Below are 11098 nucleotides of genomic sequence, written 5' to 3'. Positions count from 1 at the left end.
AGGCTCCTTGGTGCTCTAAGGCAAACGTGTACTGCGTGGACTCCAGCAGACCTAGGTTTGAATCCCCGCTCAGCCCCGGAGTTCAAACAAGTCACTTCACTTCCTCGTGCCCATGTCTCCTTCTGAAAACAGGATTTCGAATTCGGGACTGTCATGCGAGTAGAAGCAGTGCCTGGCGCAAGGTCGCCGGAACTATAAATGTGAGCTCTCTTTCAGACCCCAGCTTGACGAGCTGCTTCTCCGATTTCTACAGCGGCTCCTCCCTCTCAGAGCTGCCCAGGCCACTGGGGGGTGCCAACTGTGGAGCGCTGTGTCGGTCCTGACGCTGCATCCGGTACCAGGAATCCTTAAAGAAGCTCTGGGGAGAGCAGTGGGGAGCGAAGCGAAGAGGGGAGGCAGGAGTCAGATAGAGGGGGCTGGGTGGAACAGAGAGAAGGCTGGCACCCATCGCAGAGGGGCCCTCTACCCCGCCTGCACCTGAAGTGTCCCCAAGTGGCCGATGCCCGCCCTCTTCCCTCCCTTCACCCCAGCTTCTTCCCTTCCTAACCGGCTCAGGGTGGTAGCCCCAGTACATCCAAAGGCAAAGAGTGGTCCTCGGCGGCGTGGGCGCGTGGGCACGCGGGCTCTGCGTCCCCCGCGTCCCCCGAGCTGCAGCCCCGCCTCCTGCCCGCCCCGCCCCGTCCCCGTCCGGCTGGCAGGAGGCGGGGCGTGCGCGCCAGGCTGGGGACGGAGGGGGACGCGCGTGCAGCAGCTTCTCTCCGCCGGAGCAGTCGAGCAGAAGCCGTGGCTGCCGATCCCCCGCGGACTGGCAGTGGGCGGGGAGCGGAACTCCGGAGCCCGGCGCGCGTCGCCAGACAAGTGTTTTTGTGCGAGGCCGCGGTGGCGGCCGCTTCAGCTCTCTGAACGCACGGTGCAGGGGATGCGAGCGGCCGCGGCGGCTGTGCCAGGAGGATCCGAGCGCCGTTGACCTGAGCGAGGGGACACACTCCCCCGGGTCGGCTGAGTGCGGGGGAGGGGACGGCGGGAGCGCAGGGTGCACGCCGGGCGGGGCAGGGGGTCAGTGATGACCGGGCGCGCGGGGAGGCTGCACGCCGCCGCCGCCGCCCGGAGCATCTGCCGCCTGAGCTGCGGATCGCGGCCGCCGCCCGGGCCATGGAGACGCTGAACGGCCCCGCGGGCGGCGGCGCCCCGGACACCAAGCCGCAGCCAGCCGGCCAGCATCACCGCCACCACCACCTGCACCCGCTGGCCGAGAGGAGGCGGCTGCACCGCGCACCCTCGCCCGCCAGACCCTTCCTCAAGGACCTGCACACGCGGCCCGCCACGGCCACCCCCTCTGCGGGCCGTGCCCCGACTCCCGCGGCTCCTCGCTCGCCTAGCCTTGCCGGGAAGGCGCCGCCGTCGCCTGGGCCCCCGGCCGCGCCCGGTCGCCTCTCCCGACGCAGCGGTGTAGTCCCCGGCGCGAAGGACAAGCCGCCGCCGGGCGCCGGAGCCAGGTCGGCGGGCGGCGCTAAGGCCGTCCCGGGGACCAGGAGGGCGGCGCGCGCGGGGCCGGCGGAGCCACTGTCCCGGGTTGGGAGGCCGACTGGGGCCGAGCCACCGCCTGCCGTCGCGAAGGGTCGCAAAACCAAGCGCGGCCCCGGGACGCCTCCAGCTCGCGCCGTCGTGCCCCCGGCTCGCGCCTCCCGGGTCCCCGCCGTGACCCTCTCTGTGACCTCGGTGGCTGGCTGTCGTATCAACCACACGGACAGCAGCTCGGATCTCTCCGACTGCGCCTCCGAACCCTTGTCTGATGAGCAGCGCCTGCTCCCCGCCGCCAGCAGCGACGCTGAGTCGGGCACCGGCTCCAGTGACCGGGAACCCATACGCGGAGCACCCACTCCGAGCTCCGGATCCCGCGGGCCGCCGCCGGGCAGCCCTGAGCCCCCTATCCTGCTCGCGGCGCCCCCTGTCGCCAGTGCCTGTCTCGGGGGCCGAAGCAGCCCAGGCGGGGCCTCCACAGGGTCCCCGGGACCCGGTTCTCAGGAGGATGTTGGGGGCCGAGCGCCACCGGAGCGGACGATTCTGGGGACCTCCAAGGAGCCTAGCCTGGGCGAACAGCCCCGGCTCTTGGTGGTGGCTGAGGAAGAGGAGCTGCTGAGGGAGATGGAGGAACTGCGCTCGGAGAACGACTACCTCAAGGTGAGCAGCAGCCGGGGTGGCAGGTGTGTCTCGGAAGCCGACCCGGGACCCCCTGGCTTCCCTGGGGTCATGTGAGCTCATCTCCTGGGGTCTCACTAATTCTTTACCCTTCTTTGCCCCTAACTGCTACCCAAAGCCGCTAGCTTCTGGTAACCTAACTCCTAAACTTGTAGGAGGACCTGTAGGTCTGGTTCCCCCAGTTTTGCTCTTACTGTTTTGCCTGTCTTTGCTGATGCGTTTCAGGTGGCTATACATCGTTTTGAATACATTGACCCCTGCACTGTCACCTGTTGAAGAGGGTGATCTAGATACCTAGCTGTAGCCCCCTACACGTGCACTTGGGTATGCTGTGGTTTCCAGGTTCCAGACTTACCTGCAGGAGGACCATCGAGTTCAGAAAGAGCTGGGGTCTCTTCGGTCTTTGGAGTATAGCAGAGGGGGTTGCTGTCCATAGTGATAAACAAAATTTAAATTCAGAAGGGGGCGCCTTGAACTTCGTGTCTGGTTCAGGGACTGCAGTATTTTTGTGAGTAGCCCTTTGTAAATGACTGCAAGTAGATTTTCAAAGTCGGTGTCAGGAAAGGACACAGCACCTCTTTCGAAGGAACTGTAGCCTCCCACATACCAAGTGTTATCCAGTGGGGCCTGCCAGCGATGGTCTTATTGTTATCAATTGGGATGATAAACTGTCTCCGTGATGTTCTCTACAGGGCTGGTCTGCAGAGCAGGGGGTTTAGACAGGGTCGGGGGATAAGTTAAAGACAGTTGAGGTGAGCTGGTAAGAGAAACCAAAGGGGGACTGTAGTGAGAGTGACTTAATTGGCTGTAATCCTCAGGTTAGAAAATAACTCCAGGAACGGAAATCTGCTCACACATCTGTCAAGATCTTGTTGGGTATCCTTTCCCGGGCCAAAGCCTGGGGTGTCCTTGATTTCTGTGATTTGAGCTGTTTTGTTTGCAGGTGGGGCACCTGCCTGAATGAGAGGCCCTGTGTTGATGCTGCAGTGGAGGTTCGGGTTTTTAAGGCTATGGTCGTGAAATACACAACTCAGGCTGGAATTGTCACCTCCTTGTGGGTGCTCAGAACCTCATCATTGATCAGAAGTTACTTTGTTGATCAATGATGAGTTAGGTTGTCCATTGCGGAGCAAGGCAGTACAGAAGAGAGAGATGGGAGCACTTTGGGATGCTCCTAACAATGCATTTGCCTTTGTCGTCTGGTCTTATGTAATAGGTAGCAGTGAGTGTTTCAAAGGTGTGGACGAGGAAAAACAGCTACGTGGTGTGTGGCTCTCCTGGAAGCAGCACTGTGCAGGTTTGCCTGGCCAACTCAAGGGCTGGGCAGGGTGAGAAGGGAAACCATGCTTTTTAGCTCCAGATGTAAGCTTAACCTGTGTGGCCTATGACCTTCAGTAGTCCTGATCAAATCACATGAAACCAAATTAAGACTGCTGAGCGACAGAGAATGGAGTTTTCTTTCAAGAAAGAGTGGTGTAAAAGCCCTGCCTGGGCAGCAGGATCTTTGCTATACTGCCTTACACCCTCCAAATCCCGCTGCTGATCCAACTCCAATCCCTCGGCAAGATGCTAAGTATCAGACCCTTCAGGTCTTGCCCAGGCTTACCCTGTCCTCCAAAGTGGTGTTCCTTTCTGTTTGCCCCTCCTGAGCCTGCATACCAGGCTGCTCAGGCTGCTCTGTGGTTTGCCAGCAAAGCTGTTCTCTAGCTGATACCCATCCGCTGCCTCCAGCCTTCTTCACTAGCTTTCCAGGGAGGGGAACCTCTGTTTTCTCCTCAGGTGAAAGGCCCATATTGAGTATCTCACAGTGGCCTGTGTCTGAAGGTCCGCAGAGATCTCACAGCTAAGGTTTGATTTGCAAGAGCTGTTCAGTAGCTGCTTCCTGGGGGGGTGGGGGGGTGGGAGGTGGGGAGGGAGTGTCATGGCCATCTGTTTGCTGAGCCTGTCTGTGAGTCCATCCTTCAGTCTCCTTGCACACACAGCAGGAGAGTCAGTGAGAGAACTGAAGGAGAGCAGGAAGCCAAAGCCACTGCCCATGTGTGGATGCCATGCGTGTTATGGTAGTTCAACTTTCAAAAGAATAATAAATAATCCTACTGGCCTTCTCATAGGCCAGTGAACCTGCTCACTTGCCTAGGCTTCATTTGGACTTCGGTGACCTGTGGGCCGTAGTCATTCCTTTTTTGTTTATTTGTTTTGTTTTGCTTTTGTTTTGTTTTGTTTTTTTTTCACAAGGTAGCTAGAATGTACATAACATAAACGTAATTTTGCTTTTTGCAAAATTGATTGATGTTTCCCTGTGGTCCACCCCCACCCCACCCCACCCCCCGATCCCCGGTAGAGGAGTGTGCACTTTTTGCACAGGACTCCCGAGATGACACACAGCATCTGTCTGGACCAGTGTTCTCTAAGAAGAAATTTGGTGCAGAGGATCTACATCTCTACATTCTGGGGGTGGTGGTGTCGGGGGTGGGTTGGGGGGAGGTGGTGTAGTCATTACATTATTTCCTGAGAGAGAGCTGGTAACCATTATTGTACAGCATTTTCACAGTTGGCCAGAGCGTCTGGAATAGGAAAATGAGGTGGTCCTTCTGAGAGGATCCCTCCTTGGTAAAGAAATTCAAGGACGTCTCTTTGACTAGTACGTTCCCTCTCTTCTGCTGTGTGGAGCATGTAGAGTCATCCTTGATCTTGCATCAAAGGACACTGGGTAATTAGATGAAAAGTGCAGACTGCCTCGGTCCAGGAGGCTGGTTTCTGTGTGTATACGCAGAAACACACTTGGGGCATCCTCTGACCTCTGATGACCTCACAGATAATATTCAAAAATCAAGACTTGCTTAGGTATCCAATGCCTTTGGGTCTTAGACAAATTCAGGCACGTTTCTTAATGCTGAAGACTGACTTCCACCGGCAAGGGTGGGGGGGAGAAAGAAAGAAAGAAAGAAAGAAAGAAAGAAAGAAAGAAAGAAAGAAAGAAAGAAAGAAAGAAAGAAAGAAAGAAAGAAAGATACCTAGCTTGGTTCCTTGGTTCCTCCCTGCCTGGCGTTTTGCTTGAGTGCTCTGGGACACTCAGACAAGCCTGCTGCTCCTTGTCAACATATTAATTATGCCTTCCATTTCTACGGACTTTTCACAAGGTAATCATGGAGTCCACTGGCTGGTTTTGAAAATGCTCTTACAGTCATACTTTTTACCGTGATGGGCTCACAGCCTGGCTAGGGGCAGTGGACCCTGCATCCGGGTGTCCTGAGTGATGGCCTAGTGTTAGGATAGGAAGGGCTGTTTCTTTCTGCTCTGTTTTCAACTGTTAGTTCTTAGAATCATTTTTACTTAAAGGTGAGCAGATACTGTTTCTCCTAGGAGGAGTTGATTTCTTTCTCTCTCTCTCTCTCTCTCTCTCTCTCTCTCTCTCTCTCTCTCTCTCTCTCTCTCTCTCTNTCTCTCTCTCTCTCTCTCTCTCTCTCTCTCTCTCTCTCTCTCTCTCTCTCTCTCTCTCTCTTTCTTTCTTTCTTTCTTTCTTTCTTTTTTCCCCCCAGTTTTTTCGAGAGTTTCTCTGTTCTATAGCCCTGGCCGTCCTGGAATTTACTCTGTAGACCAGGCTGGTCTCGAACTCAGAAATCTGCCTGCCTCTGCCTCCCAAGTGCTGGGATTAAAGGCATGCACCACCACTGCCCAGCTAGGGGTTGTTTTCTTAAAGAGAGATTACTGAGGTTTTTGTTTGTGGGGGAGATGCTGTGGATTGAAGCCTTGTCCTGTGTGTGCTAACTGAACACCCTCAGCCCCTGAAGCTTGGGGAGATTTTTAGTTTCAGTCTGACATAGTTTGTTCCATTTGGCAGGCTGGATGCCAGGTGCTCAGCATGGCCTGAAGGCGGGTGGTGGTGTGGGCAGGAACCAGCATCTTAGCAGCTGGAGGGTCATCTCCTTGCTCCTGGTTCCCCCTTCCTTTTCTTTGTGGGGGGGTATCAGCATGGAGGGTCTTGGTTCTTCTCTCCCAGCATTCTGCTCCCCATTAGGCATTCTTCGTTCAGTCCTGAAAGGACCAGGATGCAAATCTTAGGCTGCGTGATGTTGTGGTCCAAGACAGTAGCCACTCAGCTGCCAGCTGGACTGTCACTTGGTAAACAATAGTAGCAGTCCCTGGGCCTGCCCAGCCACAGCTGGTCTCTGCACAGAACATTTCCATTGTCCCAAAGGAAATGAGGCGCGTTTATCCCTATATGACAAAAGACAGCAGCAGTTTCTGCCTCAGACTCCCAGTCACCAAAGGACTGCTTGTGTTCCTGCTGCATCTGTTTACACGGAATCATCAGATGGAGAAAGAGTTACTGAACTGAGGGTTTTATTTTTGTTTTTTTTTTTTAAGTTCACCTAAAAAAGATGGAGGGATTTCTTTTTGTCATTTCCACAAGCATACGCAGTTCATCTGTGATTAAGAGAGATGGAGATTTGCATATAATTGCTAGTATGATCTGTCCAGAGTTTTGGTTAATTATACCAAGAAATCCTGCGTTTGCTTTTCGTAGATAAAGTTGTTATTTTACTCACCTTCATGCACGGCACCCATAAGCCTTCCGATCTGATGTCTTTTAGGAGGTTTGACTCATTATCTGTAGCCAAGGGGAATTGTTGGACGGCGTCACACAACTTCAGAAATCCATTTTATATAAAATAGTTTTAAAATACAGTTAATGGGCAGCAAAGTGGCTTAGTAGATAATGGCAGTTGCCAACCCCGAGTCTGCATCCACCTTGTGCAGGGAGGGAGGAGCCAAGTTCTAGAAGGTTAATTCTCTGAATTCCGTATGAGTATGTGATGTGTACCCCACCCCTCACGAATAACCACAATGTAGTACAGTTTTTTCAGGTCAAGAATATGTCATACAAATATAGACTTTTTTTTGTTTGTTTGTTTTGCTGTTGTTTTTGGAGACATGGTTTCTCTATGCAGCCCTAGCTGTCCTGGAAATGGCTCTGCAGACCAGGCTGACATCAAACTCACAGAGATCGACCTGCCTCTGCCTCCCAAGTGCTGGCATTAAAGGCATCTGCTACCACAGCCCAGCTAAAAACTGGATTTTCCATCAGATAATGACCTAAAATTTAAATAATTTAAGCAGTCTAATGTTAAAAATAAAAACTATTAAGGACAGTTTTTGCCCTTATCATTCCTGTGAATAAAAGGACATCGGGCTGGAGCGATGTCGTGGCAGTTAAGAACATTTACTGCTCTTGCAGAGAGGACCTAAGTATTATTCCATGCAACCACATCACGCAGTTCATCACAGCTTTTAAGAATCTCTTGCCTTCTGTCCCAAAGGAAACTGCACACATGTGGCTCCTATTCATACAGGCACATACACACAAAATACATTTTTTTGTTTCTTTTTGGTTGTTAGGTTTGAGACTATTTTTACATTATTATTATTTTTTAAAGATTTATTTATTTATTATATGTAAGTACACTGTAGCTTCAGACACCTCAATGTAGTCTCCAGACACATCAGAGGAGGGCATCTGATCTCATTACGGGTGGTTGTGAGCCACCATGTGGTTGCTGGGATTTGAACTCTGGACCTCCAGGAGAGGAGTCAGTGCTCTTAACCACTGAGCCANCTCTCCAGCCCTTAAAATTATTTTTTTAATATTTTATTTTATTTTATTATCTTATTTTGAGACAGGGTTTCTCTGTGTAGCTCTGGCTGTCCTGGAACTCAGTGTAGACCAGGCTGGCCTCCTACTCAGAAATCCACCTGCCTCTGCCTCCCAGGTGCTGGCATTAAAGGCTTTCACCACCACTGCCTGGCTGAGAAAATTTTAAAAGGAAAAGGAAGAAACTTATGTGTGTGAGACATCAGAATTTTTACTTTATTTACTTTATGGAAATTATATCTGCTGGAAACACTGCGTGTTCTGCTTTGTTTGATTTTCTTGATTTTTTTTTTTTTTTAAATGGCAGATGTCTTTAAGGATCAGGAACTGTCTTCTGAAATCTAGCATATCCCCAGTAAGTTAATGTAAGGTAGTGTTAGTCTGAAAAAATCACAATCCACCATGACCCTAGTCCACATAGCAATGCTTTTTGTGTTGTAAAGAGCCGTGGCCATCTTCTGTGGTAACTGACTGTCATGACACCTGAAGAGCACACTGTTCAAGGCTGTGAAGAGTCGAAACACCAGCCTCAGTTTACCTTTACGCTGTGGCAGGAAGGCATAAAGTTCTCGGGTCCCGGTGTTTGAGAGGAGAACTGTCCCTGACCACCCCAGTGTCCTCTGGAGCGCCGGCTGTTCTGATGGGTGTGCACCATCCTCTCTGAGGCTCTACTCTGCTAGGCAGCTTTTCCTAGTTTACTTGGCTTTCCAAAGCACAATTGTAGGTTTGTTACTGTTCGGTCTGCCCTGCTAACAGCTAATTTGTTGCATTTACTAGAAGCTTGAGTGTCTGTGGTAGCAGACATCCTTGTTTGTAGTCTAGCTTCCTTTATTAACTCTGAAGCTCTGGATAGATGATGGGGTCTGGCCTCAGTTTGGTTTCTATGACTCTAAGATGGGAGGTTTATTTTAGAGTTAGCATCGAGAGTAAAGTGCAGAATATAGGATGCCTTCTGTTTCAGAAATTTATGTAAAATATGAGGTTATAGAAACAGTGTTTGATAGGAGAATTCTGGTCTTTCTCTGGTTTCCTTTTTAGTTCTACTAATAATGTTGGTGATTATTTGTGCCCCAAAATAAGATTATCTGTTTACATAAGGCCTGTCCAGCGATTTGGATATGTCAATATAAAACCACCACTTTTCATCTTAAAGGGAATGAGGAATAGTTTATTCTGGAGCCATTTTTGAGTGATGAATGCAGATTTAGGTCACCCCAAATTCCATTTTCCCACGTGAAAGCATTTTCACAGGGTTTTTACAGAGCACAGAAAGTCATATGTCAGGGCAACTTTAAAATGCATTGGTGGGTACAGAGGAGAGGCAGGTACAATGAAATGGGAGATGCTTTTCTCTTCTTTTTTTTTTTTTAAAGNTTTATTTATTATATATAAGTACACTGTAACTGTCTTCAGACATTCCAGAAGAGGGCGCCAGATCTCGCTGTGGATGGTTGTGAGCCACCATGTGGTCGCTGGGATCCGAACTCTGGACCTTCGGAAGAGCAGTCGGGTGCTCTTACCCACTGAGCCATCTCACCAGCCCTGCTTTTCTCTTCTTTATTCTTTATTTGTTTGTTTGTTTTCGAGACAGGGTTTCTCTGTATAGCCTTAGCTGTGCTGGAACTCACTCTGTAGACCAGGCTGGCCTCAAACTCAGAAATTCGCCTGCCTCTGCCTCCCAAGTGCTGGGATTAAAGGTGCACGCCACCATTGCCCCTGCTGGGAGAAGCAGCTTTTCTATAGGCCCAGGATGCTTGGCTCCCAGATTGATGGAAGCCAGTTGTTTTGCTAAGTTAATAGCTTTTATTTATTTCTATTTATCATCACGAGCTGTTAGTTTAGATACAGAGTGGGTTGAGGTATGGCTGTTCCCGAAGCCTAATATTAGCCCAAGATAAAGTGATTAGCGTCTGAACCTAGAAAAGTCTACCCTCTCCACGGTACTGAAATCCCGGTGCTTGTCAGTCTCTGCAGACAGACCCCCTTCAAGCTGATTTTTGTTCTTGGTCAGACACAGCTTCTTTTCAGGGATTTCCTTTCACAGAGGTGAAAGTGCATCTAAAACTGGTTTTAGCTGGTCAGGGTAATTTACTCTCTCTCTAGCACAGACAGCAACCGGGCGGGTGAGGTTGCTGTGCTGTAATGTGAATACTGGGGTACGCCACCACAGTCAGAGGAGTGGCTTAGACTTACAGTGATATTTTCAGTGTTAATATAGAACGTTCTGTAAGAGGGTGAGATTTTTATTTGACCATTAGCAAGTGGGAGAAGGTGTGTGCACTGCATGTGTGTATGGGGACAGGAAGCAAAAATTTTCCTAGAGGGTCACTAGGAGTGATAGTAAGTGGAACTATTCCCTTTTCCACCCCTTGNTTCCTGGACCCATGAATCCTGGCTATGGGTGAAACTGTACCATATATGNAGCGCTGATTCAAAGCATATACTGCCTTCTGAAGAACTCTACCCCAGCCTTCCAAGCTGTTACCACCTAATTGGCGCTGTATGGATGTCTGTGCCTGTAGATTGTCGGAGGTTCACTGTCACCCTTTTTTGGACAGTCTCTTATTGAACCCAGAACTCACCAACCACAGGGATCCTGTTAAGGAGGACACTGGACAGTTTAGTAGGGCACTGCTCGCTGGGCTTAGGGGGTCGGGCTCCCCTACTTTTGCTCTAAAACCATTGTGTGTAGCTGTGGTTTGAGAGCCGCCTTCTTCCTGATGGGTCGCCTTTACGTCATCGTTATCCATGATAATCTTCAGAATATTTCTTTCCGTTCGGGGTCCTCTGAAGCTGGGGCTCAGAAGCTGGGGAATGTTGTTCCTTATTGTAAGAAAATCCCCAGCTTTAAGAACAAATCAGGATTAGGGAGGGTGGTGAGAACCCCAGAAGCCTGGAGCACACTGAGTAGCAAGGCAAGAGGGCGGACTGGGTAGGGTGTTCTGGTGTGGGTGAGAGCATCTTGTTTTTCTTGAGCCTTAGTATGAGTTGGATAAAATAAATAGGAATAACCGAGCACTTCTTATTCTGTAGGCATTTGAACCACCGATTATTAAGCAAATTATGAAACATTCTAGAATGCTTTCCTTAATATTCTTCCTATATAGATCTTTCTCAGAATAATTCATGCTATGTTGCTGGGTTATGTATTCTGTAGTCGGCAGCAACATTTACTGGTTTGGGGGGGTGTTTCTTTCTTTCTTCTTCTTTTTTTTCTTTTTTTTTCTTTCTTTCTTTTTTTTTTTT

At 50.4% G+C, this 11098-nt stretch overlaps 1 protein-coding gene across 7 annotated transcripts in view; it reads left to right on the top strand.

Moving 5' to 3' along the window:
* Positions 1-739: 739 nt before the first annotated feature.
* Positions 740-11098, top strand: part of Mtcl1 (microtubule crosslinking factor 1) — a 111423-nt gene continuing 101064 nt past the window's right edge. For all 7 annotated transcript variants that reach the window (XM_021149619.2, XM_021149620.2, XM_021149621.2 and 4 more), the window contains exon 1: positions 740-2181. In XM_021149619.2, coding sequence (XP_021005278.1) covers positions 1153-2181 — 1029 coding nt within the window. In that variant the 5' untranslated portion in view covers positions 740-1152. The remainder of the gene's footprint in view (positions 2182-11098) is intronic.

Source organism: Mus caroli, chromosome 17, assembly GCF_900094665.2.
Source record: "Mus caroli chromosome 17, CAROLI_EIJ_v1.1, whole genome shotgun sequence".
In the NCBI taxonomy this organism is placed as follows: Eukaryota; Metazoa; Chordata; class Mammalia; order Rodentia; family Muridae; genus Mus; species Mus caroli.
The sequence above is the reverse complement of the archived record's forward strand: the minus strand, read 5'-3'. Positions and strand labels throughout refer to the sequence as shown.